Source organism: Chlorocebus sabaeus, chromosome 17 (genome assembly GCF_047675955.1).
Source record: "Chlorocebus sabaeus isolate Y175 chromosome 17, mChlSab1.0.hap1, whole genome shotgun sequence".
Taxonomy (NCBI): Eukaryota; Metazoa; Chordata; class Mammalia; order Primates; family Cercopithecidae; genus Chlorocebus; species Chlorocebus sabaeus.
The window spans coordinates 5,246,576-5,274,187 of NC_132920.1; the positions used below are offsets into that span (position 1 = coordinate 5,246,576).

Below are 27,612 nucleotides of genomic sequence, written 5' to 3' on the forward strand. Positions count from 1 at the left end.
TCTGTGCCACTGTGGTTCTTGTTGTGTAGTAAGGATAGACATTAAACAAATAAACACGAATGCTCTTCTATGAATATCTGGTGAAGTTCTTTTTATCCTTTAAAACTCAATCTTTACAGTATTTGGAGACAAATAAATGTAATCTACCATTATCAGCAGGCTAAAGAAGAAAAATCATATCAATTGATACAGAAAAAGCATGTAGAAAAATTCAATACTCATAAAAATAAAAACTCTCAGCTGGGTGTGGTGGCTCACGCCTGTAATCCCAGCACTTTGGAAGGCCGAGGCGGGTGGATCACAAGGTCAGGAGATCGAGACCATCCTGGCTAACATGGTGAAACCCCGTCTCTACTAAAAATGCAAAGCAAAATTAGCCAGGCATGGTGGTGGGTGCCTGTAGTCCCAGCTACTGGGGAGGCTGAGGCAGGAGAATGGCGTGAACCCGGGAGGTGGAGCTTTCAGTGAGCCAAGACTGCGCCACTGCACTCCAGCCTGGGTGACAGAGCGAGACTCTATCTCAACAACAACAACAAAACAAAACAAACAAAAAAAACCCTCTCAACACACTACAGATCTCTATCTGTTTTCAACTTGATAAAGAACGTTTATAAAAATCTTAAGTTAACCTCATATTTAATGGTGAAAGACTGAATGCTTTCCCTCTAAGACTGGGGAAAACAACAAAGATGTCTGCTTTTACCACTCTTCTTGACATCATACTAGAAGTTCTAGCCACTGCAATAAGGCAAGAAAAATAAAAGACATTCAGATTAGAAAGGAAGAAAGAAAACTATGTCTGTTTTCAGATGATATAATTGTCTACATAGAAAATCCAAAGTAGTCTATCAAAAATAAAACATAACACCCTCCTTAAACTAATAAGTGAGTTCTGCAAGGTTTCAGGATATAAGATCAACACATGAAAATCCGTGAGATTTCTTTACATTGGCAATGAATATGTGGAAACCAAAATTCCAAACAGAATATCATTTACAATCACTCTCAAGGAAATGAAATACTTAGGTATATATTTAACAAAACATATTGGGTCTGTATGCTGAAGATTACAAAAACCTGATTTTTGACAAAGGACCCAAATAAATGGAGAGACATATTGTGCTCACAGACTGGAAAACTCAACATACTAAAGATGTCAGTTGTCCCTAATTGACTTGTAGGTTTAATTCAATTCATACGAAAATATCAGCAAAGTTTTTTTTTCTTGAAAGCATCCTCGATGAAACAGTTAAAATGATTAAACTTTCAAAATTTCAACCCTTGAGTACTTTTTAGAAATGTATATAAATATTTCAGTAAACTGTGTATTTTAGAGCAGGTTTTGGTTTACAGCAACATTGGGAAGGCAATACAGAGAGTTTCCATATATCCTACACCCTTTCTCTTTCACTAATGTCTTAAATTAGCATGGTACACTTGGTGCAGTTAAGGAACCACTATTGTTACATTATTAACTAAATCCACACTTCATTCAGATTTTCTTATTTTTCACCTAATACCCTTTTTCCGTTCCAGGATACTACATTACATTTAGTCAGTAATCTTTCCCTGACTGTGACTGTTATACTTTCCTTGTTTCTGGTGACTTTGACAATTTAAAGGAGTACCTGTCAGGTGTTTAGAAGAATGTCTGTCAGTTGGATCTTTCTGATGTTTTTCTCATTTTTAGACTGGAGTTACATATATATATATATATATTTTTTTTTTTTTTTTGAAGGATCACAGTTGTAAAGGGCCATTATTTTCATCACAGCGTACATGGGTTCATTACCATCAACAAAGCTTATTACTGTAGATGTTGACCTTGATCACCTGGCAGTGTAGTGTTTTTCAGATTTCTCCATTGTACAGTTACTCTTCCCCCACCCCTACCTTTTCTTTACTATTCTCTTTGGAATCAGCAAGGTTCGTTCATTTGTTCTTTCTTGCCTGAGACTACATGGTGTGCACCACCATGCCTGGTGAATTTTTTTTTTTTGTAGAGTCGGGGTCTCACTATGTTGCCCAGGCTGATCTCAAACTCCTAGTCTCAAGCATTCCTCCTGCCTCAGCCTCCCAAAGTGCTGGGGTTATAGGCATGAGCTACTGTGCCCAGCCCCAGCAAGATTTTTTTATACACAAGCTGTTTTTAAGTTTTGTTTGGAAAGACATGTTTCTAGAATAACTAAAATTTAAAAAAAGAATAGTCAGTAGGATCACTTTACGTGATATTCATATCTGCTATAGCTATAGTAAGTAAGGCATTGTGGCATTTGTGAAAGGTTAGACACAGAGAGCAGTGGAACAGAATAGAGAATCCAGAAGTAGATCACCACAAATAATGCGCAATTTATTTTTGACAAAAGTCTAAAAGCATTTCAGTGGAGAAAGGCTACCCTCTTCAGAAAATGGTCCTGGAACATTTGGACATCCCTAGGAAAAACAGTGTACTTTGACCTACACCTCACAGTTTGCGTAAAAAGTAGCCGAAAATGGATCATGTATATATATCAATACCATTGCTATTGTGTCAATATCCTGGTTGTGATATTGTACTTTAGTGTTGCCAGATGTTATCATGGGGAGAAATTGGGTAAAGAGTCCGTGGAATTGCTCTGTATTATTTAATTACAACTGCATGTTAATCTATAGTTATGTTCAAATGAAAAGTTTAATTAAAAAAATCCCCTTCAAAGCTAATTCCTCTGGAGAGCTGGGGTGTCTTCCAGCTTGTTGTGTGTTTGCTCATTTTGTCATTTGCATACTCATCATTTAGTAAGTTGTTACTTTCTGCCAAATTCACTGATAGGTTCTGAAAATTCAAAAAATGAGTACATGTCTAGATATAAATATTTGAGATTCAGAGCCATATGGGTGGTAGGATATTACCCCAGGAAGAATGTATAATTTCAGAGAGCATCAAGGCAATACTCGTTTCTCTGTATTGCATTCATTCCACAGAGCTGCCTCTACCAGCCTGTTAACTGGAGCATAGGGCCATTATTTGTTCATCTTCAGATCCCAGCTACCTGCCTTTGTAGCTGGTGTATATAAGCCATTGTATGCAAATATGGTGAATGATTGGTTTGATACATGAATATATGCTTTTACTTTTTATGAGAGCAGTGAGCCATTTGACCAAACAAAGGGACTGGACAGGGAGATATAAAACTAAATTTTCTTCTTTTTATAGATTGCAGGAGCATATCTTTTCACAGTATGGTGACAACTGGACCCAAAATTGAGCAAACCCGGAAAATCCAGTCTTCAAAACACGTATTTGTGATATATTTCTTGTAATAGCTTATGGAAGATTTTCAGATGTTCTTTGATAGACTATTGACAGAGATTAACTGATCCCCCCTACAGCAAACTATTTTTCTTATTTTCCTCGATTACAGAAGCTCAGTACATAAAAGCAAGGTGGGAAAAATCAGATGGATTGCCATAATCTCATAAGCCACTGTTAATTTCTTTGTGAGCTCTTCTGGTATTTTTATTATAGCATAAGACACACCTACATACATAGAAAATAAAGATGGTGTCATGAGATGTGTGTAATTTTTAGCTGCTTTATCTATATTGTGACTATTGCCCAATGTCAAAAAACAATCTTAATTCACACATCACACATGCTTTATTGCACAAGCCCCTTAGTGTTGGACAGTCAAGTCGTTTCTCATTAGGAATAATAACTGTTTCTTGTTCTGCCATATTGTGTTAGGGGCAGTACACTTTTGCTATCTCTATAAAAAGATGCCACCGTGTCTACTAGAGTAAACCTCTGGAAATAGAAATTTGAAAACAGCTTATCCCTGTCCTTCATTTATATCAGGCTTGTTCAGCCCATGGCCTGTGGGCCGCATGTGGCCCAGAATGGCTTTGAATGTGGCTCAACACAAATTCAGAAACTTCTTTAAAACATTGAGTTTTTTTTTTGTGATTTTTAAAAAAAATTTTTAGTTAATCCGCTATCATTAGTGTTAGTGTATTTTATGTGTGGCCAAAGATAATTCTTCTGATGTGGCCCAAGGAAGCCAAAAGATTGGATACCCCTGATTTATATGATAGGTGATCCACTGTCATGATGTTCTTTGAAGGTCACTTTGATTTCTGGGAGGGAGCCTTAAAAAAAAAAATGCTTCCTAACCAGAAGATGAGCATTGATATTTTTCTGAAATCTTTTTTTTTTTTTTGAGATGCAGTCTTGCTCTGTCGCCCAGGCTGGAGTGCAGTGGCTGGATCTCAGCTCACTGCAAGCTCCGCCTCCAGGGTTCACGCCATTCTCCAGCCTCAGCCTCCCGAGTAGCTGGGACTACAGGCACCGCCACCTCGCCCGGCTAGTTTTCTGTATTTTTTTAGTAGAGACTGAGTTTCACCTTGTTAGCCAGGATGGTCTTGATCTCCTGACCTCGTGATCCGCCCGTCTCGGCCTCCCAAAATGCTGGGATTACAGGCTTGAGCCACCGCGCCCGGCCTCTGAAATCTTAAACTCTAACTTGAATAACGTCATGCCCACTCTGCTCAGGTGTTTGGCTTGCCACTATGTCAGTGCCTCATGCTGGTGCTTTCTTTGTGTGAAGGAAGATGCAGTGGGTCGGTCATTAGCACTAAGTGAGCAGGAAGGGAGAAAGCAAGGCCTGAGGCTTTGTCCTCAATTACCTCCAGCCAGCACTGCTTCTGCAGAGAAGACCAGCTCTGGGCCTTGGTTTCCTCATCTAGGAAATGCCCTCTGGTTGATCTAACTCATCTCTCAGTTTCCTCTAACTGTAAATTTTACGTTTCTTTTGAGATGTAAATACTTGCTTGACTAGCCTTGAGAGCTTTCCTTCCTTCTGTCCTCCCTCCTTCCCTTCCTCCCTTCCTCCTGGATTAGTTTTTATTTTTATTTTAACTGACACATAATTGTACATATATATGTGGTACAGTGAGATGTCTTGATACATACACATTGTGTAATGATTAAATCAGGGTATTTAACACTTCTGTCATCTCACACATTCATTCCTTCTGTGTAGTGAAAACATTCAAAATCCCTTCTTCTAGATACTTTGAAATCATACCGTAGAATCTTGTTAACTGTAATCACCCTTCTGCACAGAACTTCTGTGCACCAGAACTTCCTTTTCCTGTCTGTGACCCTGTACATGTACATTTCCCTTCTACACATTTCCCTTCTGCACAGAACTTCTGTGCACCAGAACTTCCTTTTCCTGTCTGTGACCCTGTACATGTACATTTCCCTTCTACACATTTCCCTTCTGCAGCCTCTGCTACCCACTGTTCTACTCTGACTTCTGTGAAATCACCTTCTTTAGCTCCTGCATGAGTGAGATCCTGTGTCTGACTCATTTCGTTTAACATAATGTGCTATAGATTCATCTATGTTGCTGTAAATGACAATTTAATGATTTTTTATGGCTGAACAGTATTCCATTGTGTATATATACCACATTTTCCTTATTCACTTATCTGTTGATAGATACTTGGGTCGATTCCATTTCTTGGCTATTATGAGTAGTGCTGCAACAAACATGGGAGCGCAGATATGTCTTTGACACACTGATTTCATTTCTTCTGGGTGCAGACTCCATAGTGGGACTGCTGGATCCTACAGAAGTCCTATTTTTAGTTTTTTGAGGAAGCTCCATACTGTTTTCCATAGTGGCTCTACTAATTTGCATTCCCACCAACAGTGTAGAAGCATTCCTCTTCCTCTGCATCCTTGCCAGGATTTGTTGTTTGTAGCCATTCTAACCGGGGCAAGGTGATGTCTCATGATGTCTCATTGTGGTTTTGATTTGCATTTCCCTGATGATTTATGATGTTGAACAGTTTTTCATACATCTGTTGGCCATTTGTATGTCTTCAGATTTTTTACCTGTTTTTAAATTGTAATATTTGTGTGTGTGTGTGTGTGTGTTTTTTTAAGTGATTTCTTGTAACAGTGGTCACAGACATATATTCTGGTCTAAGTGATAAAATCTTTTTTTAATGTTTTTTTCTAATCTTACTATGTTAACATCTCCATCTCATCTAGAGATTAGCTTTCTCTCCATGTCATCCTCTGGAGCATAGCCCAGGGCTGAGAATTCAAAGCCTCTAAGGATAAAACATGGCCATTTCAATCCTCTTACACTAAAACCAGACCCCATATTCTCTAGGTCTTTACCCAATTTCGTTGAAACTACTTAACATTCAGTTCTCATGAGCTTAATTATTTTGCTTCCCAGATAGCTTACAACAGCATGAAAGCCTCTTAGACTCAGAGAGGATGGAGGAGCTCAGTACTATTATTATAATAGCAGTAGAGGATCTGCTGACCAGCTGAAATCAAAGGGGTAAAAATGAAAACACTGACAACTATTCTATTGCACAGAATGCAGATTTTCCTAAAGGATTACTATGGTCATTGCAAAAAGCTTAGAATATATTTATACCCTCTGTTTAATAGTACAGTAACATTTCAGTGGATTTCTATGCTAGCGGTTTTCAAGCCATAGCTGGCATGAGAATCACCCTAAAGGGTTATTAGGGTACAGACTGATGTGTCCTGCCCCAAAGTTCCTATTTTTTGGGTCTAAGGTAGGGCTTGAGAATCTAAGATCTTCTCTGGTGATGTCGATGTCGCTGGTCTTAGGACTATACTTTGAGAACTACTGTTGTATTCAAAATTATTTTAAGTGTTATTTAAAATAAGAAGTTTAAATTTCCTGGGAAAAATAACTTGTGTGTAAAGCTTAGTCCTTACTACGTAATTATTTTTAAAATATTTTCATTTTGTATCCTACTTCCTGTGGCTCCCACCTCCTTTGGTGTGAATTGAGAGTCATGGGATTCTTTGCTTTTAAATAATTCTCTGTGTGATTCCCCCACCATGGGAATCTGCCCTCGGTTTCCTCAATTTAGAGAGACTGTAAATATATGTGATTTTTCCATTTTTGAATTTACTTCTATTTTCATATTTTTTATTTTATTTTGCTTCCCTTTCCTGTTTGAACCCAAAGGATAATTTTACTTTTTTTAAGTTTTTTTTTTTTTTTTTTTTTTTGAGTCAAAGTCTCACTGTGTCACCCAGGCATGATCTCAACTCACTGCAACCTCCGCCTGCTGGGTTCAAGCAGTTCTCCTGCCTTAGCCTCCTGAGTAGCTGGGACGACAGGTGCGTGCCACCATGCCTGGCTAATTTTTTTGTATTTTTAGTAGAGATGGAGTTTCACCATGCTGGCCAGGCTGGTCTTGAACTCCTGAACTTGTGATCCACCCGCCTTTGCCTCCCAAAGTGCTGGGATTACAGGCATGAGCCACTGTGCCCAACTTTTTTAGATTTTTAATGCTGTTTTCTGGGCAGTGGTCATAATATTCATACACACACACACACACACACACGGACACACATGCACACACAGTATAACATGCAAAAAGTTAGAAGGTCATATGGTAAAACATAAATTTCTTTACCTGCTCTCTCCCAGCCACATCATTGTCTTCCTTGGAGACACCTACTATTATCAATTTCTTGATATACACTCAATCCAGTATTATTCATGAATTCCGTACTTGTGAATTTGCCTGCTCTCTAAAATCTGTTTGTAACCTCAAAATCAGCACTTGAGGCGCTTTCATGGGCATTTGCAGAGATGTGCACAACAGGGGGAATAAATCTGACTTGCCTCATGCACACATTCCCAGCTGAGGTCGAACATGGTGATGTTCTGCCTTGTTCAGCTCTCAAACTGTAAATGTAGTGTCACATTTCACACTTTTTTGTGCTGTTTGTTGTGATTTTGCTGTTTAAAAGTGATGAGACTGGGCTGGGCGCTGTGGCTTACACCTATAATTGCAGCAGTTTGGGAGGCTGAGGTGGGAGGATCACTTGAGGCCAGGAGTTCCAGACCAGCCTGGCCAATGTGTGAAACCTCATCTCTACTAAGAATACAAAAAATTAGCCAGGTGTGGTGGTGCACGCCTGTAATCCCAGCTACTCAGGAGGGTGAGGCACAAGAATCGCTTGAACCTGCGAGGTAGAGGGTTGCAGTGAGCCGAGATCATGCCATTGTACTCCAGCCGGGGTGACAGAGCGAGACTGTGTCAAATGATAGATAGATAGATGATAGATAGATAGATTAGATAGATTAGACAGATAGACCTGACCGAAGTGCTGTATAGTATCTCTAAGTGCAGGAAGGCTGTGATATGCCTTACAGAGAAAACATGTATGTTAAGAGCTTCATTTAGATATGAGTTATAGTGCTATTGGCTATGAGTGCAATGTTAATGAGTCAATAATATATATTAAATGTTTTAAACAGAAACACACATAAGACAAGATTATGTATTGATTAGTTGACAAAAATGTGACCGGAGGCTCGCAGGAAACCAACTGTATATTTCCCCTCGGAGAAGCGCTTCACTGTTTGCTAATTCAGTGGTCATAGCAACTTTATAGACTATGCTGCAGATAAGAAGAATGGATGGCATATGTATTATTTCTTATATGCTTTGCAGTTTCAACTAAATGATTTCACGTATTGCTAATCCTTACAACAGACCTACAAAGGTTATAGAGAAGTGGAGGCTGTGTGTGTGTGTGTGTGTGTGTATATATGTATATATGTGTGTATATATATATTTTTTTCTTTTTAAACGGGAATTTTAGCAGAGAGCACAGTATGATGGGGCTGTTTGGGGTTAATGGAACCCTGATATGCAGGCCTGAATTCTACTCTTCTAGCAGTCTTGCCACTATGTTCAGGATATGACTTACCATGCATAGAACAGCCTACTCTGAATTATAAAATAAAAAGCTGTTTGATGTCCATCTTTTCAAAGGACTTGCTAAATGAACTTCAGTGCTGTGCTTTAGTTTTTCAACTACTTTGTCACTAGATCCACTATGGAGAGAAAATGGAGCTTTGGAAATGTCACTGTCAGTTAAATAAATGGTATCTTTTCTTAGCTAAACAGTGATTTGGAAATTTATAACATAAATATTCATAATGGGTTTCCTCCATTTGATTTGGAAAAACATTCCTTTTAAAGACAGACATATTGTCCAAAACATCGTCTGAAGCAACTTGAGGACATACTGTCCCTGTCCTCAAGTTGCTTAAGATCTGACAGATGGACTAGCATCCTAACTGGTAAGTTTAGTGAGTGTTTTGTGTGCCACAAATGAAGTGTGTACAGAAGACAATTGGGAAGAGAGAAGAGATGGCTCAGTTCTCCCTGAGGAGAGCATATAGGATAAGTTATGGTTTGCATAGAGGTAAAACATTTCTGGATTTATAGATCATGTTAGTGGGAAGATGTGTTTTGACTTAAAAATAAATTTTATCAAGAACTTACTAGGACTACATCTAATGAAAAATGCAAGGTAGGCTAATATTCATTAGGAGAGGGCAGGCAATGGAAATAGCAGGGGTGGACTGAAACCAGGTAGGAGTCAGGTGAACCTGGTTTGAATCCTGGTGCCACCACTTAAGTACTTTTGGTCAGTTGGCATGATTTTCACAGATTAATGTTTGTCTTTCATAGTGGTGTTATGAGGATTAAAAGAAAGAAGTAATAAAAGGCTTCAGAGAGAAGATGATACTCCTTTACCATTTGTAGGTAGAGAAATATTTCAGGCTGTTAGCCTCTACTTACTAATTGTGAGTGTGAAGACTGATGAAGCCTTTGTGTAATTGCTGCACTACAGTCAAGAGCAAGGAGTTTATATGCAGTGACTTCATTTAGAGAATCTTATAAATAATCAGTTTATTTAGAATATTTAGGAGAGAAGAATTTTTAACCTGGAGGCTATTTCTTCTGTAGCACAGTAATGTTTTCAATTGCTTAAAATAGTTTCTAATATGCAGTTTAGAGAGTTGATTTAAAAAAAACTTTAATTTTACTTGCCATAACTGTTCTGCTTGCTAAATTGTTTGTGGGGGAAAACTTGATTCTTTTTCATTAGCTGAATATTTTTAATTTTAAAACTGTTATATATATGTACATAGTAAGATTATTATAAAATTCTTTTAAATGCTGAATATCATGGATAATTAATTATGCCAACATTCCTGAAATATGGAGTATGTAGAACTATAGTTTGGTTAATACCATTTTTTAAAAACAAAAATAAATGATTTTGTTGAGATGCTAAAAAACATGAAGGGTGATTTAGATATTTTTGTGTGTGAGAGAGAGAGAAAGCGAGAGTATGTATTGTGCTTTTTCTATTTATTGAGAGGAATTTTTTTCCCTGCTATGTTTCAGAAAGCATTTGTACAAGTGGATATTGGTAATGTGAACTTAATTTTAACTGAATATATTTTTAAAAGTTAAAAACAATAGCAAAAGAAGGATTGGGAATCACTACAATTCCAAATACGGTGACATCTTTAAATGGATATCTTCAGATTAATTTTGTAGTGTCTTTGGTCTGTAGTCATTCTCTTATGTATTCATTTAATTACAGATTTTAACCTTTTGACTTAGGATAGCAAAACAGATTTCTTTTGGAACTAAGTACTACGATTTGTGTCTAAAAAAAAAAACTGTTAAAAGTTGTATTTTTCCATTTGTTTTTGTCACAAGATATGTTTCTCATGGGTATAGAAGTTTCCAGTGCGACAGAACACCTTCAAATCTCTCATTCTTGAACATATGGCATTTATTAGCAAAGAATAGTATTGATAGTCATTTCTCAACTGAATTACAGTGATGAAAATATATCTTTTTTTTTTTTTTTTTTTTGAGATGGAGGCTTGCTCTGTCACCCAGGCTGGAGTGCAGTGGTGCAATCTCGGTTCACTGCAACCTCTGCCTCCCAGGTTCAAGCTATTCTTCTGCCTCAGCCTCCCCAGTAGCTGGAATTACAGGTGCATGCGACTGTGCCCGGCTCATTTTTATATTTTTAGTACAGGTGGGGTTTTGCCCTGTTGGCCAGGCTGTTCTCAAACTCCTAACCTCAAGGTGATCCACCCACCTAGGCCTCCCAAAGTGCTGGCATTACAGTCTTGAGGCATTGTGCCTGGCCAAGATATCTCTTCTTAATGGGGAAGATGGCATTGTATGTTGAGATAATAATTGTTTTAGAATTGCTTCCCTCACTACTTTTTTTCCCCATTAGACTAAATTTTTTAAAAAGACATTGTCTGCACAAAAGGTAGCTATTACAAAAAAGACTGAAGTGTCAAAGGATTTCTTGGGCTTTCTGATCCATATGCCCTGGCACTGTCTCTCATAAGGCTTGCCCTCCTTGTGCAGTTGCCAAGTGCTTGCATAATTGTCTTGACAAATGGCATACTCATTAATATTGTGTTGGGCCTTTGCCAACCCATGGAAGCCATGTGCCCCGGGCAGTGAAATCCAGTGCCAAGCTCTTGCTGATGGTTATAAACCATGCCTTAAATACATTGTTGAGACCAATGATAGATAAGTAAATAGTCATTTGACCTAAAAATACTTATATTTATCCATGGAAGCCAACCACATTTGTGAATGGTAAGGGACTGCTGGGGTTCTGAGCTGTAGACACTCTCGTGTGCGGGAGCTGCATCTTCCTCCCTTGAGGGCTCCTCTTTTGTCACTAGCTCCAGAATCAATCAGAAAAACATGCCCTGATGAACCATCACAGAAAAGAGGTTATCCACTTCTTCAAGGCTGTTAAAGTGCCCAGTCTAGAAGCAGTGTCATTGTATCAGGGTCTGCAATCATTTCTAGAATTAGGTACACCAAATTCTCTGAAAATTAATATTTGAGTCTAAATGGATGAAACTCAAGAAAAGGGTGTGAGGTGCTCTCATTACAACTGTATAGTAACATTTTCTCCTAGGCATTTCGTGTTACTTCAAATTAATGATTTTAAAATGCACTGTTCATTTGGCCTTATATTGGTTGAATGGTACTATGCAACTCGCTTTTCTTAAGCTCACTGGAAACAATTGTAGCAGTGTGGTATGAGAGCCATTCATTCATTTTTTTTCATTCATTCATTCATGGAAGAAGCACTTTCTTTGGGCACTTACTTCCTGTGCCTGACCATCTTATAGTAACAATCAAATGAATGGCTCCTGCCCTCAAAGTCTTATTTTCTAGTGGGAGAGGTACACATGTCTGCAGGTAAGTACTGCCTGGGTCATTTGGCATGAAAAATGTATTTCCATTTTAAACATCCAGCTTATTTATAATGATTTCAACAAAGCTAGTGGGAGATAGGTTTCCCCAGTGCCCAGTTAGTTCCAGAATTTGTAGACCCAGCATGTTCTGTTCTTCTACACGTCCAAGCTGGCTTCCTGGTGATTTTATCATTTGCGTATTATACAAAGTCCCTCTAAGAATAACCCCCCAGTATTCTCCAAGGTAGATATCTAGACAATGTGTGACCTTGTCCCTGATAATTGATTTCATTTGCATGTGAACTTTTAAAAATTTTTATCCTCCCTCTCAGAAAGAAGGTCTGGATAGGGTAACCGGGATCAGGAGCTGAGCTTGTACAGTTTAAAATTTATCTTGTTATGTTAGTAGAAGGAGAATGTTCTGAATTTAGAAAAATTGATGCCAGTATTCAAGACATTTTTAGCAAAACAGACAAGATCAGGCTACAGAATGCTTATATTACCTGAACCAACTAAGAGCACAGTTGAAACTTGGTCAGATAGGACAATGGTTTTAAAGTTTAATTTAAAATATAATGAATGTCGATTTAGAATATTTGGAAATATTAATACATAAAATAGAAAATAAGTACTAGGGATAATTGCTATGAAATCTTTTGGCTAGTTCTTCTCATGGTTTCTAAATATCATATGCATGTGTTTATAGGTAGATATATATTTATAGAGTTAAGATCATATCATACATATAATTTTATATCCTGTTTATCACTTTATATAGTTATATCATCAAAACTCTTTGCAACCATTATATTTAATGACTGCATAATATTTTATTGTATGGTTCTCCGATAATTTGCTTAATCATTCCCTTGCTGTGGGACATTTATGTGGTGTATATATTTTTTTCTATTATAAATAATACTGTAATGAAACTTCTTTGTGTTTAACTTCTGTCTTCATTTACATTATTTCCTCGTGATAAATTCCTAGAAGGGTAATTACCCTGTCAAAGGGTATGAACAGTTTTAAGTCTCTTGATAGTGCTGAATTGCTTTCTAGAAATGTTGCGCCAATAACACCCTTGTGAGTAATATAGGAAACTGCCTGCTTATAGCCCTTCTCTTTTTGTTCATACTAGTCAGCAGGAACCAAAGCATTCTCTTGACTTGCCTTTGTATCAGTAAAAGTGAATGGAAGTTGGCCATTTCCCCATCGTTGTTTAATAGAATAAAATGTGTAACTGTGTTGGCTGAACCAAGCTTCATTTTTTCTTGATAGAAATTGTGTGAGTATTGCATCTGGTGGTTATGGATTGTGCTTGCACACTTTTGTATGGTGGTGACCGTATATGGGTTATGCTTGCTCACCATTGGCTATTTCCCTTAAGCTAATAATGCTTTAGGAAAATGATCAGTCCAGTACAGTTTGCGTGCTGCTTAGTGTTTTCTTTACACAGAAGAATGAGGGAGGTTGAAAGGACTGTTGAAACCATTATAAAACTCATTCATTCTAACAATAAACATTTATTCAGTATTTTACTAGTTGTTGTCACTGTGCCGCTTTATAGTGATAAAGAAAGCTTACAGCATTCTGCATGTGTCCAAAATGAAAAACAAGCGAAAGAATTCAAATGTGATCCATGACCATGTAACAGACGCTTCAGATACCTTTTGAAATGTTACTTCTTAGAGCAGTCTTGTAGAGAAGTGGACTTGACCACCATGCCTTCTGTTTGGACATTCCAGGCAGCTGTATCCCAGTAGTAATGATAGAAATAAGAATACTGATAATAGCTGCCATTTAGTGAGGACCTGTTATATTCCTTCAAGATACTGTGTTATGTTTTTTACCTTCATTGTTATTTAATACTCTTACTGCCATTGCAAGGTATATGTTATTTTCACGTTGAGAAATATAGGGAAAGTAAGATTCAGAGAGCGAGAGCGAGAGTTCTCCTAGTTCATCCTTGTTGTTACAAATCACAGGATTTACTTCTATTTAAAGGCTGAATGATATTCTGTTGTATACATACATCACATTTTCTTTATGCACTCATCTGTTGATGGACAGTTAGTTTGATCCCATATCTTGGCCATTGTGAATAATGCTGCAGTGAACAAGGGGGTGCAGTGAACAAGGTGACATACAGATTTCATTTCCTATGTTATATACTCAGAAGTGGTATTGCTGGATCATATAGTAACAGTTCTATTTTTTAAATTTTTGAACCTCCATACTATTTCCCGTATGTGGTTATACTCCTCTAAATTCCCACCAACAGTGTACAATGGCTCCTTTTTTTCCACATCCCCACCTACACTTACCATTTCTCTTTTTGGTAATAGTCATTCTAAACAGGTGTGAAGTGGTATCTCATTGTGCTTTTGATTTGCGTTTCTCTGATGACTAGTGATTTTGAGAATGTTTTTTCACATACCTGTTAGCCATTTATATGTCTTCTTTTGAGAAATGTTTATTCAGATCCTTTGCCCCTTTTCTTCTCTTTTTTCTTTTTTTTTTTCTTTTTTTTCTTCTTTTTTTTTTTTTGAGGCGGAGTCTCGCTCTGTCGCCCAGGCTGGAGTGCAGTGGCCGGATCTCAGCTCACTGCAAGCTCCGCCTCCTGGGTTCACGCCATTCTCCTGTCTCAGCCTCCCGAGTAGCTGGGACTACAGGCGCTCGCCACCGCGCCCGGCTAGTTTTTTGTATTTTTTAGTAGAGACGGGGTTTCACCGGGTTAGCCAGGATGGTCTCGATCTCCTGACCTTGTGATCCACCCGTCTCGGCCTCCCAAAGTGCTGGGATTACAGGCTTGAGCCACCGCGCCCGGCCTTCTTTTTTTTGTTGAGACGGAGTCTCTCTCTGTCGCCCAGACTGGAGTGCAGTGGTACGATCTCGGCTCACTGCAAGCTCCGCCTCCCCGGTTCACGCCGTTCTCCTGCCTCAGCCTCCTGGTTAGCTGGGGCTACAGGCGCCCGCCACCGCGCCCGGGTAATTTTTTGTATTTTTTAGTAGAGACGAGGTTTCACCGTGTTAGCCAGGATGATCTCAATCTCCTGCCCTCGTGATCCGCCCACCTTGGCCTTCCAAAGTGCTGGGATTACAGGCGTGAGCCACTGGGCCCGGCCCATTTGCCCATTTTTAAGTTATTTGCTTTCTTGCTGTTGAGTTTCGTGAGTTCCTTATATATTTTGGACATTAACTTTTTCCTGGATATATGGCTTGTAAATACTTTTTCCCATTCTGTGAGTTGTCTCTTCACTCTATTGAGTTTTTAAATAGTTATTTACTGCCTCTACCAAAGAGGCAGGCTTCTTTGTTTTGTTTGACCTTGCTGACCAATTTCCTTCCATTCTTTTCTTTTTCGTCCTATTTCTGTTCTTTTGGCGTCTTCCACCCAGCGTCAGATGTAGTGCTAGATTCCGGGCATTCAGTGATAAATATGAGACAGAGAGAGGGGAGAAAGAGTATGTATATATATGTGTGATTGTGTGTTCTTCTCTCAAGAACCACACAGTCTAGTAGGAATACAGACAACAGCAGATAGTAATAATACGGCATGCTAAACTTGCACATTGAGTGGTATTTGGGTTCAGAAAAGGCCCCTGTTTCCTTCTGGATGTCTTTTCCCCTGACTTCTGTGCTGTGGCACCCTTTATGTCCCCTCTGTCGTACTCCTTACATCCCCTTCCCTTCAATGTGATAAGTTCTAAGTATTCTTCTATCTTTTGCCCACTTCTATCTTGCTCTTAGCCTCCCATAGATTCTTATATATGCTTGTGATATTAACTCTTCCGTCTATGGAAATTACCTCCAAAGTCTACATTTCCAGGACTAATGTCTTACCTCCTTTCCAAACTATAATATAACTCGAATTGCCTTACAGAAATTGTAATGTGGCTATCTCATTCATACCGAACTTCTGTTTGTCCAAATCTGTTTCCCTCTACAAAAGATGATCTGAACAAACAACTAAAACCCATTCTGAGTTCTCTGTATCAGTGAATGACTTTATTAGTTCATCCGTTACCCGATCTCTTGAAATCTCTGGGTCACTTTTAACTCTGAATTCAGCTCATCTTATCTGTTAAACACTGAGCAATGAGTTAATTAGCTGATGAACACGATCTAGTGTCATCTTTTCATTATGAGATAGGTATTATTTTTCTCTGTTTTACCGATGAGGACCTTGAGGGCCAGAAAGGTTAAATAATGTTTCTAAAGATGATACACGGCAGCTAAGAGGTCAACTTAGGATCAAACCAACATTGGTATCTCTGCGAAGTCTGGCCTGTTGCCCGTTATACTGTATTTTCTCTTCTTATAGTTGGTCTGATTGTTTCTTTTGTACCAGTGCTAACATACTTCATGTCCACATTTGTATTCTTGCTCCTTTTTTTGTGAGTTTATAATCTACATATATTTGTGACTAGGAAGATTTTATTAACAATGTGGAAAAATTTTTCAGTAGGTTAAGCTAAAACAGGGCTCAGCAAACTCTTTCTATAACAGACCAGATAGTGAGTATTTGGGCTTTGTGGGCCACACAGTCTCTGTAGCAGCTATTCAATCTTACCTTGATAGCAAGACAGCCACTGCAGATGTTAAATCAACAAATGGCTGTTGCTGTGTTCCAACAAGCTTTATTTGTAAAAACAGACTATGGGCAAGGCACAATGGCTTATGCTTGTAATCCCAGCACTTTGGGAGGCTGAGGTGGGCAGCTCACTTGAGCCGGGAGTTTGAGACCAGCCTGGGCAACAAGGCGAAACCTCATCTCTACAAAAAATACAAAAGTTAGCGGGGTGTAGTGGCTTGGACCTGTAATCCTAGCTATCTCCGGGGCAGGGAGCCACTGGAGCCTGAGACAGGAGGATCACGTGAGTCTGGGAGGTCGATGCTCCAGTAAGCTATGATCATCCCACTGCACTCCAGTCTGGGTGACAGAGTGAGACCCTGTCTCAAAAACAAAAAAAAGCCAAAACCAAAAGAAAAAAAACAAAACAAAAAAACCCAAACAGATGACTGTGGGCAGATTTGACCCTTAGGTCTGTAGTTAAATACTTATTTCATTTTTACCATCTAAACTAATGTGTTTTATTAGATTTACTTATTCATACATTTATGTATTTAAAAACACATTGATATATAATCTCAATTAGATAAAATAGAAGTTAAGGGAGGTCATTGCAGAGATATCATTTGAACTGAATAATCTTGGACTTTTGATTGAGAAATAATACTTTTTTTTTTTTTGGTCAGGCAGGTTCTCATTCTGTCACCCAAGCTGGAGTGTAGTGGTGTGATCCTGGTTCACTGAAGCCTGAACTCCTGGGTTTATGCAGTCCTCCTGCCTTAGCTCCCCAGTGGCTGGGACTGCAGGTGTGTGCCACCATACCCGGCTAATTTATTAAATAATTTTTTTTTTTTTTTCTAGAGACAGGGTCTTTCCATGTTGCCCAGGCTGCTCTCAAACTCCTGGGCCTAAGTGATTCTTTCGCCTTGGCTTTCCAAAGTGTTAGGATCATAGGCATGAGCCACCACACCCTACTGAGAAATGCACTTGACACCTGGACAACATGGGGGCTTTGGGGGCACTGATTACCCTCCCTCAGTCAGTTGAAAATTCCTGTATACGTTTTGACTTCCCCCAAACTTAACTACTAATTGTTAACTGGAGGCTTTACTGATAACATAAACAGTTGATTAACACATATTTTATATGTTACAGGCATTATATACTGTATTTTTACAATAAACTAGAGAAAAGCAAATGTTATTAAAAAAATCATGAGGAGAGAAAATATATTTACTATTTATTAGGTGGAAATAGATCATCCTAAAGATCTTCATTCTTATCTTCACGTTGAGTAGGCTGAGGAGGGAGAGGAGGGATTGGTCTTGCCTTCTCAGGGGTGGCAGAGGTAGAAGAGATAGTGGAGGTGGCAGGGGAGGCAGGAGGGGCAGTCACACTCAGTGTAACTGTTATTGAAAAGAATCTGCGTGTAAGTGGATCCTCACAGTTCAATCCATGTTGTTTGAGGGTCAGCCATATTTGAATTGCCAAGAATTCTGAACTGTGTCTCATGGCTAGCTAGGCATATGAATTTATGCTACTTACGTGATCTTTTTGAGCTTTATATTCTTTGTTGGTAAAGTGGTACGTACAATACCTACATGACGGAACTGTTGAAGGATCAAATGGAAGAACAGTGTGTTAATAGAAGTATGAACGTCGTTGGTCTTATCCTCCTGGGTCTCTTATGTATTTCCAGATGATGCATTTCTTATAGAGAAATTTGATAGAGGTGGGAGGAAAGGAAGTCACTTCTCAGATAGAAGTGGGAAGGCTCTCCTAGTCATCCCTCTCTCTCTGTTAGAGATGGTAATAGAAAGGACAAATACTTTTCTGGGTGGGGTGAATGACAGTGAAGAATGTAAGCAGGGCTGAGCAGATAGATAGAAGGCCTGAAAACGAGGGCAAGAACCTCAAACTTTCATCGGGAAGCTGGGGACTGCGTGAGGAGAGCAAGGAAGGGACACGAGGCTGGGGCGCATCCCTGGGAATGGAACCTAAGTGTGGGTTTGGATGTGTGAAGAGCAGGAAACTGGGAAGGAAAAGCATCGACAGCAGCCCACAAATAACTGCATCAGGAGCACCTTTCCTAGAACAATTCTGAACTTTGTCTAACAGCATATGCCTTTGGAAGGAAGAAAGGTTTTCCTGTGTTTTGGCGAGGGTGCTGAGTTAGGTAACTAATAACCTCACGATTTGATTTTGTGCTAAGACGTGTAAGGCTGCATATGCATATTTAAAATTCATATCCACTCCAGTGACAAGTCACTGAACACTAGATGGGAAGACATTTCAGTTGAAGCTCAGCCAAAAGCCCTTTTGCAACAACTCTGACAAAATAATGCCATAAGTGAATAAAACCAGAGAGTTCCTGGGTGTCTTTGAAACTGTCTCAAGTGATGACAGTCTCAGACAAAGGTGCTGTGCACGGCTTCTAAGAAGCAATCACACGCAAGCACAGCGCTTCAACTTGAAGCTAGATATCCTCAGTTCTAATTTGGAGTCAGGTGGATTGTGTTGTCCAGGGACAGACTGTGCCTTTGCTAGTGACTTGGAACAATATAATTCTCTCCTAATGCAGCTTCATATCATGAAGTTACATATTTTCTTGGTATGATTGCACGGCCCTTGCAGTAAAACAGCCACATAGTTGTATGCTTTAAAGTAGCCCAGTAGGGAAGAATTCCACATTTTAGAAGATGGATTTTTATAACTGAAGTTTGTGAACATAAATTATTTGTGAACATTGGGAAGTGACATCTCAAGACTCTCCTTATTGGGATCCCTGAGTGAGTTCATAACTGGCTTCTGTGGGAGTGGGAAGAAGATACTGTGTGAGTGGTCCACAGCCCTTTGCGGTTGTCTTATTGAACTCTTCCACTAGCTTAGAGTTTCGCTGTTACACTTAGGTCTTTGTTACCTCATTGTGACTTGAACCGCCTATACTAGATGACGGCTGAGGTGACTTTCAGCTGTAAAGTTTGGTGATTTTATTAAATTCTAGGCATTTTATTTACTTAAAAATCTAGGTCAGTGCTCTGTCTTCTGACTGCTCTGTCACTCTCCCCCGACAAGTTTAGTCCTGTTTCTGGTTAATTGTGGGTGTGTAGTAGAAATTTGCTGTTTTGCCAAAGGTGTAATTGAGAAGGCGCCACAAAGGTATGAAGTTTAAGTGACCAGATGGGAGAAGACTTGCGTTTACAGCTATCCATTGATATAGGCTATCACTTTGTATAACATTTCCTTAGATTTTCTATTTTATTTTAAAAATATTAAAGTTAATCACCATCTAAAGTAGTGTATTTTATTTAAAACTTTTTAAGAAATTAGTAATATCCCTTTGTGATCTAGTGAAGTAATGCAGAAGTTATGCTATGTCAGAGATAAAGAGAACTCCTAATGATCGGTAGAAATGTGAAGGATGGCTCTTCTAATCTGTTCTCTTCCACTCTCCTTCAGAGGCCTCTATCTAATCATTTGCTTCCTTTATTAGTGGGACCCATAGTAGGGTCCAATTAAGTGCTGTATTTTAGGGGATCCCTCTAAAGGTTTTTGGTTCTATAATGTACAGGTTGTCACACTTAAAGTTTTTTTCCACATCACAAGTTCAGGACATGATAACATAATAAATGAGGTTTTCTACAAAGCCAAGGATCTGAATGACAAAGGAAGGACAACTAGAGATTAGGGATCTAAAAGTGACTTCCAAGAATCTTCTGATTTAGTGCATTAAATATCACACATCTGTCAGATTTCTTTAATTGGCTCTTTCAGCTGTGTGGAGGTCATAGTGGGGGAGACAAGCCAGTATGACAAGAGGGAGCTGGTGGGAGACACAAAGAACAGACTTGCTTTCCACAGAGTGACACCTGACTTGTGCTTTGCCTGTGTGCTCTTTCCAGAACCCGTGAGAAGTTTCTACAATGGTGGGCTCAGCTCTCAGGAGAGGTGCCCATGCCTATGTCTACCTGGTGAGTAAGGCCAGTCACATCTCCAGGGGCCATCAGCACCAGGCCTGGGGGTCGAGACCTGCTGCAGCAGAGTGTGCTGCCCAGAGAGCTCCAGGCAGTGTGGTGGAGCTGCTGGGCACATCCTACCCTCAGGACGACTACAGCAACCTCACCCGGAAGGTCCTCACCAGAGTTGGCAGGAACCTGCACAACCAGCAGCACCACCCTCTGTGGCTGGTCAAGGAGAGGGTGAAGGAGCACTTCTACAAGCAGTATGTGGGCCGCTTCGGGACCCCGTTGTTCTCGGTCTACGACAACCTTTCTCCAGTGGTCACGACCTGGCAGAACTTTGACAGCCTGCTCATCCCAGCCGACCACCCCAGCAGGAAGAAGGGGGACAACTATTACCTGAATCGGACTCACATGCTGAGAGCGCACACGTCTGCACACCAGTGGGACTTGCTGCACTCGGGGCTGGATGCCTTCCTGGTGGTGGGTGATGTCTACAGGCGTGACCAGATCGACTCCCAGCACTACCCTATTTTCCACCAGCTGGAGGCCGTGCGGCTCTTCTCCAAACATGAGGTGAGTCTTGAGATGTTTCTCATTGCTAAGGATGTCATAGACGTTTTATGTTGAGGTCACTAACATTTAGCTCAATGAGACCAGTATAGTCATCCTTGCTTGCCTTATTTTGCCTTAGTGAATCATCCATACTTAATGACATCTTGTGTATAGATGTGCCTCCATATTTTTTGACTGATTTCTTGTGTGAGTAACTACAGAAATTGAAAAGCCTTAGTTTTCAGTTGTCTGTCCTTATGCTTTCTCTCAATACTGACCTGCCTTTCTCTGGGTTACTTCTTATGAATGGAGAATAGTCTGTGGCTCAAATTCACCTTTAATCCAGGATAGCTGAAGGTGCAACTTGGAAACCTGTGGTCAGGTCATTCTTAGTTCTGTTAGGAGAAGTAAATTATATTTTCATGCTGTTAGAGAGAAATGAATTTCTAGGTACCTTAGGGGCCTGACGATTTATTGGCTTGGACTGTAAACTGTGTCTTGTCCCCAGGCACTTTCCTCACCCTCCCTGGCTTTGCATGTTGCTGTGAGATGTCTTAATTGCTGTGGGATGTCTTAATTGCTGCTATTCTTGAAGTATATGTTAGGGTGCATGGAGCCTTTTCCTAACTCCTTGCATCTGTTAGATGTTATCCTAATACGTTGTGTGCATCTTTTTTTGTTTTTTGTTTTTTTTTTTTCAAATTATGAAATCCCTACAAGCTTGATTCCATTTCCTAAAAACTTGCCATACCACTTGTCCTTTACTCATGTTTTAAAAACCATCTCTGTTTTTATGTAAGAAACAGATGCGTTAAACTAACACACGGTGTATTTCATTTTACTTCCTTAGCAATGTCCCTTCCAGACATGTTCATTGGAACAGGAGGAATTATTATTGTCACAAAACTCTCTCCTGCCATGTAAGCTAAATGAGTTATTAATATGAAAACAAATAGTATAGCATCCTTAGGCTAATAGGTAACCATTGTTTTGTTGTATTCTGTAAGTCATATAGCAGGAGATAACTGAACAGGACTGCCCTCCCCTTCTCTTCTTTTTCTTTCTGTTTGCCTCTGGATGTGCTATTATTTTGTGACTGTGATAATGCAGTAATAGGTTAGCCTTACACAGAAAGGCCATCCATGCTGGATCTCAGGGGATCTTAAATGAGTATTCTCACTACTTGGAATAGCTGACTATTTTCCAAGTTAGGAAAAATAATGATTAATAAGGATATAGATTTATTAGGGAACTAAAATGAGATGAACAAAGACAGGTCAAAATCTGGGAAAATTGTCCAAGTGAAGGGATGTCATTTAAAATTAATGTGCAAGAGGAGCTGTGGTGCCAGTAATATGACGTCCGGGTCACAGTAGCAGACAGGTGCTCAACCTAGCTTACCTCATTAAAGAGATAAGAAAGGACCGTGCGCCCTGACTTGTAAGCCTGCGTGCCATGAAAGAGGCAGTGAAGGCCGCCAGGCACTTCTGGCATTTTAATGGAGGGAAAATCAAGGCTGCCACAGAGGATGGGAAGTAGGAAGTGGATAGGAAATTAGCCTTCACTTTGTTTCATATTTGTTTGGGGTCCAGTCCAATTTTAGCACAAATTACTAATTTAAACTGATAATGCTACTGTATATTCTGCATATAGTTAAAAAATTATGCTCATGTGTATGTATGTATCTAATCTTCTCATGTAAGGTGCATCTGTGTTCATTGCTTCATTTACTCCTCTTAATAAAAACCTCACAAGGTAGATCATTTTGACTTCAGCCATGAGGAATGAGGTCCCAAAAGGTTTACTGACTTACCCAAAGTTGCTGCAGCAGTTAGTAACATGGCTAAAGCTAGAACTCAGCTCTTCTGAATTCATTGCCTATTTTTCTGTTTTCTGCTTTTTTTCATGACACTCCTTTGTATGTGGGACCTGCTTATGGCCCAAAGGGGAGTTTTGGTTCCAAAAATGGTATGGAGAGTGGAGTCAGAAGGTTGTGGTGTTTTCTGAATTCCTAACCTCAACTAAAGTGTTGGTACTAATTCTGACCTAATCTTAACTGCCACTTTGGAGGGTAATTTGGTAGTTTCCAATGAAAACAAAAATTGTATGCTATGTGTTTTGGCATTTTTTAAGTGTTAAAAAGTCTCAAATACCCATCAAGAGGAGCAAGGATAAATAAAATGGGCTCTGTTTTTATATTGAATCCTTTATAGCAATTAACGTAAACAGTCTAGAGGTACTTGTGTCAACATGGATGGGTTTTAATGTAATCTTGATGGAAACAAGTACACCATGAGTGGTACTAAACTATCATATCTTTTAAAATGGATATTCAAAATGCATCCGACAACAAAAACATGCCTGACAACGTGTGTTCTTATGGACTTGCTTATATTCTTTCTCTATCTGTCTTTGTCTGTTTCTCTTTTTCACACACACAAACACAATCTTTCTTTAATCCAGCTAGATAAACACAAAAGTAGATGTGAAAAAATATATGGGAATAATAAACACCAAAATCAAGGTAGTGATTATTTATGATGTGGAAGGAGGGTGAATGAGATCAGGCATCATATCATTCTTTGCAAATGATGCAATATTTTATAATTTTTAGGAGCATAGAAGGATTTTGAGACTTACATGTTTGAGAACCACTGTACTATAGCTTCAAAACGAAATTTTTACAGAACACTTGAGACATTTAGTTTGCAGAGAATGGTGGATTTCAAGTATTTGACAGGCCTACCAGCGGAAGCTCACACAAATCCTGTGTCTATTTAATCTGATTAAAAATATCAATTGAAACATGCATGTGTGGACCAGTGCTCAGAGAAGTTCCGTCTTCCTCTCTCCCTGGTGGCGCCTTGTCCTGTTTCACCAGATGCACTCTCGTGCGTGGGCCCTGAGGATGGACAGAGGAGTTGTGTGAGAGACAGGCATTCTGCAGGTTGTTCTCCAGTCTTGGCGGTGGAGTCTTTGCCTCCTTATTTTGTCTTCATTCCCCTTTGATAACATCCTCTGGGTCCGTTTCTTCCAGGATTTTTCTGTCATGTACACGCATATGCAGGCAATACTTCCTCCTGAATTTAAGATGATTCATAATGAGCCTTCTTTCCTTCTAGATTCTGTCTTCACTATTATTTTTTTTTAAAAATTCTAAATGACTCTTGTTTTCTTAAATTTTGTATAAGAATGTTTGTATCTGTTTCTTGTCCTTGCTAGCAGTTCTCAAACTTGAGTGTATTCACCAGTCTTGGTCCATGACCAAGTTTTTGTTCATTTTGCAGGAAAATCAAAAATACAAGAGCAATGTACCAATTTTTATAAAGGTAAATTTATTTATTTTAAAGAGCTCCTCTCTGTTCTCGGATGATTTCCTTGCCACTTTCTTGAGTGTTAAAATATAATTTATCTTACGAAGTGATGGTGATAGTATTTTAAGCATATGCCTGTACTTGGCAAAATAAAGCATTGCCTACCTTCAGTCCCTATAATTTTTTTGAAATTTTTACCAATCTATGAAATATATAACCTTACACCTTAACAAATGAAGGCATAATTGTGGAGAAGTTATAAATATTATATAATTTACAGATATTCACACAGAAACAAAGGGAAATCTTTTTATAAAAAACATGAATGAAGGTGTACAGAGAAGTCAGCTTTTTATATAATGTTGACCACAAACCGTTACTGGAATGGCCCTTCATCAAGAGGTGTGTGTTCAGTTCATATACCACCCACCCCTTTAAACATAATCATGCTCATTCGCCATTTCCTCATGGAGGTGTGTGGGTGAGGGGCGCCTTCCACGGGTGGTGCTCTCGCCCTCGGTGTGGGTGAGGGGCGCCTTCCACGGGTGGTGCTCTCGCCCTCACGATTCCTTTCCATGGGAGTGAGGCACTTCATTGTGAACACCCCTTTGGCAATCTTTGTGGTTCAGCCTTGTCAGAAAAAAACACTGTCATTTATCATTAGAAAATCTCACTTTTGCTGCCTTTGATATTCTCTCCCACTTTCCAGATGGTTCATTAGAACCCTCCTGTTCTTGGGCTTCTCTTTCTAAGCTTCCCCACTGTTACTCTTGTAGTGAGCTAATGGTAGTTTCTTCGTTCCTGCTTTCTGCTCTGAATCACTTTTCTGTCTTTCAGTGAGTGACAGGGTTTTATTCTCTGCCATGTGGTTATTGGATTTCCTTAATAGCCTCATGTGGAGGGGCTTTGTTGAAGGCATTTTTATTTGGCTTTGACAGATTATAGTCCCCATGTTTCCCTAATCTCTTCTTTAAAATATTTTAGGAAGCATTGTCCCTGTCAAAGACACACTTAAATTGAAACAGCTTTTCCTTTTTAAAATTATTTTTCTCTGCCCACATGTTTACATAGTTCTCTGTCTTGACAGTGAAGTGAGAGGCAAGTGGTTATGGCGAGGAGTCCATGGATTTGGGAAATACTGCATTATTGGGGGACAAAGCATGATTTGGAGGACCGTTTGGAGAGAGAGACCCCTTTTTCTGTGGCACAGGGCTTCTGCAGATAATTAGTCCTTGGCTATGACAAGATAGAAACTGTTAGGCTCTTAGCCTGAGATCCATCACTGCCTTGTAGCAGTCTTGCCCATGACCCTTACTGGGCTTTCAGCAACTCACTGCCTTGAAATGTTAGTTTGTGTGAGCCTGGGGTCTCCAGCTGGTTAGTCAGCTCTGTAAAGGGGCCACTCTATCTTTCTTTGTGCCTCATATTTCTAACCCTGGATTCTGCACAGAACAGCAATTTCTCTCTCTTTCTGAACTGCCAACTTCCACTGCAAAAGATGACAGCTAGCACTGTTACCTGCATGGCAGCTCACCTATTTGGTTTTCCGGCCGGGTGTGCTCAGCTGTAAGAGCACATGTGCCAGTTAGGGTCCAACTCTGATACAGAAATCACACAGTAACTTGATCAAGGAAAGCATAATGTAAAGAATTAGAAACTTCAACACAGAACTTGGGTAATCAGGGATTGGCTAGTAAGGGGTAATGAGAGAGTCCAGAAGTATTATCTATAAGGGGCAGCTGCTACCCCTAGGACTAAGATGGGTGACCCAAAGAAGAGCCCCTTCCTTCTTCCTGCGGCTGTGGCTCACTGAATGGCTCAGAAGTGGTAGTGGCGCCATGCTGGTGAAATTGCTTGATATCCACGCTCTGGAATTTATTGAAATATGCTTTCTTGGGTGTGGGGAAAGTTAATTTGGGAGACTTGTCTTGCAGGAAGCACTCTGCTATGAAAATGATCAAATGGGGTACTGAGGGGAACAGCTGGCCATTGGAGGAGCTGTGTTGCCACCTGCACTGCAGATCTGGGCAAAAGGAGCACAGGGTGCCCAGTAAGAATACCTTCCTTTGCAGTGTCCCTCCAGTGACCTCTACTGACAAAGTTTAGCATTTCCTGTGCCAGCTGGCAAAGGAAAAATATTTCAAGGACTCAACTCAGTTTTCACAGAGCAGGCAATGAAGGATTGATTGTTTTGTGTAGGTGATAAGTGACAGAGTCAGCTTGCTCCCTTTTCTGAATGTCTAGAAGCCTTTAGGGAGATACGTTATCATTTATGCAATTACATGAGCTGCTAGGGAAAGTCATATTTATGTGGGCAAAATATTTGTTCCGAATTCAAATTTCATATTTCTGAAAATAGGTAATGGGAAAGCTCTCTAGTTATTGGATCTTAGTAGATGGAATACATAGAGAATAGAGGATGTTCTCAAGGGTAAAAGCTTGTGCTTCTGAAGCAATGATAGCATCCAAAGAAGAACAGATTAATATTCTTTACATGTCATGTCTCTGAGATCTCAAGAAAATTATTTCCATTTATAGTCTACATTTGTTGTTGAAGGCTAAGAGGGCCTCATTAGGTTTACCAAATCCATATAATTACAGTAACTGTTTTTTTTCTACTAGCCGAAGTGATGTGTGAAAATAGCAAAAATATTTTCACAGAGAAATGATGCTCTTAACAAGACTTCACACCTTGCGAGGAACTGCGTTTCTCTGCCTGGTGTGTGTTAGCGAATGCTACTTGTGGGAATGGAGTGGTCTAATTTCACATTTCGAGCTTGGTAGGTGCAGGTGAGCTGTAGGTGAGAGGGAGTTTTCTTTACCAGCCAGCCTCAAAAATGGCTAGCAGCCTGTGCCACTCACATTGTGTTGAATTATATGTCCAGATACCCAAGTCTACTCTCAAATGTAAGACTACACTCTTGTTGTTTGACCAAGAACGCTCGCTGTACTAGGTACTTTCATTGTCCTCGCTCTGAGGCTTTATCCTAAAATCTGCTTTCCGCGTCATCTCCTTGACTCATCCTGGGATAGGTCTCTGCAAAATTGTAAACTTTTGTTAGTTTCAATGACTTTGAAAGGTAAGATAGTTTTCTTAAACTAGATAC

General features: G+C 39.5%; 1 protein-coding gene across 3 annotated transcripts in view; it reads left to right on the forward strand.

The window, feature by feature from the left end:
• Positions 1–27,612, forward strand: part of FARS2 (phenylalanyl-tRNA synthetase 2, mitochondrial) — a 511,397-nt gene that overhangs the window by 98,578 nt on the left and 385,207 nt on the right. For all 3 annotated transcript variants that reach the window (XM_007973794.3, XM_007973796.3, XM_007973793.3), the window contains exon 2: positions 20,580–21,212. In XM_007973794.3, coding sequence (XP_007971985.1) covers positions 20,601–21,212 — 612 coding nt within the window. In that variant the 5' untranslated portion in view covers positions 20,580–20,600. The remainder of the gene's footprint in view (positions 1–20,579; positions 21,213–27,612) is intronic.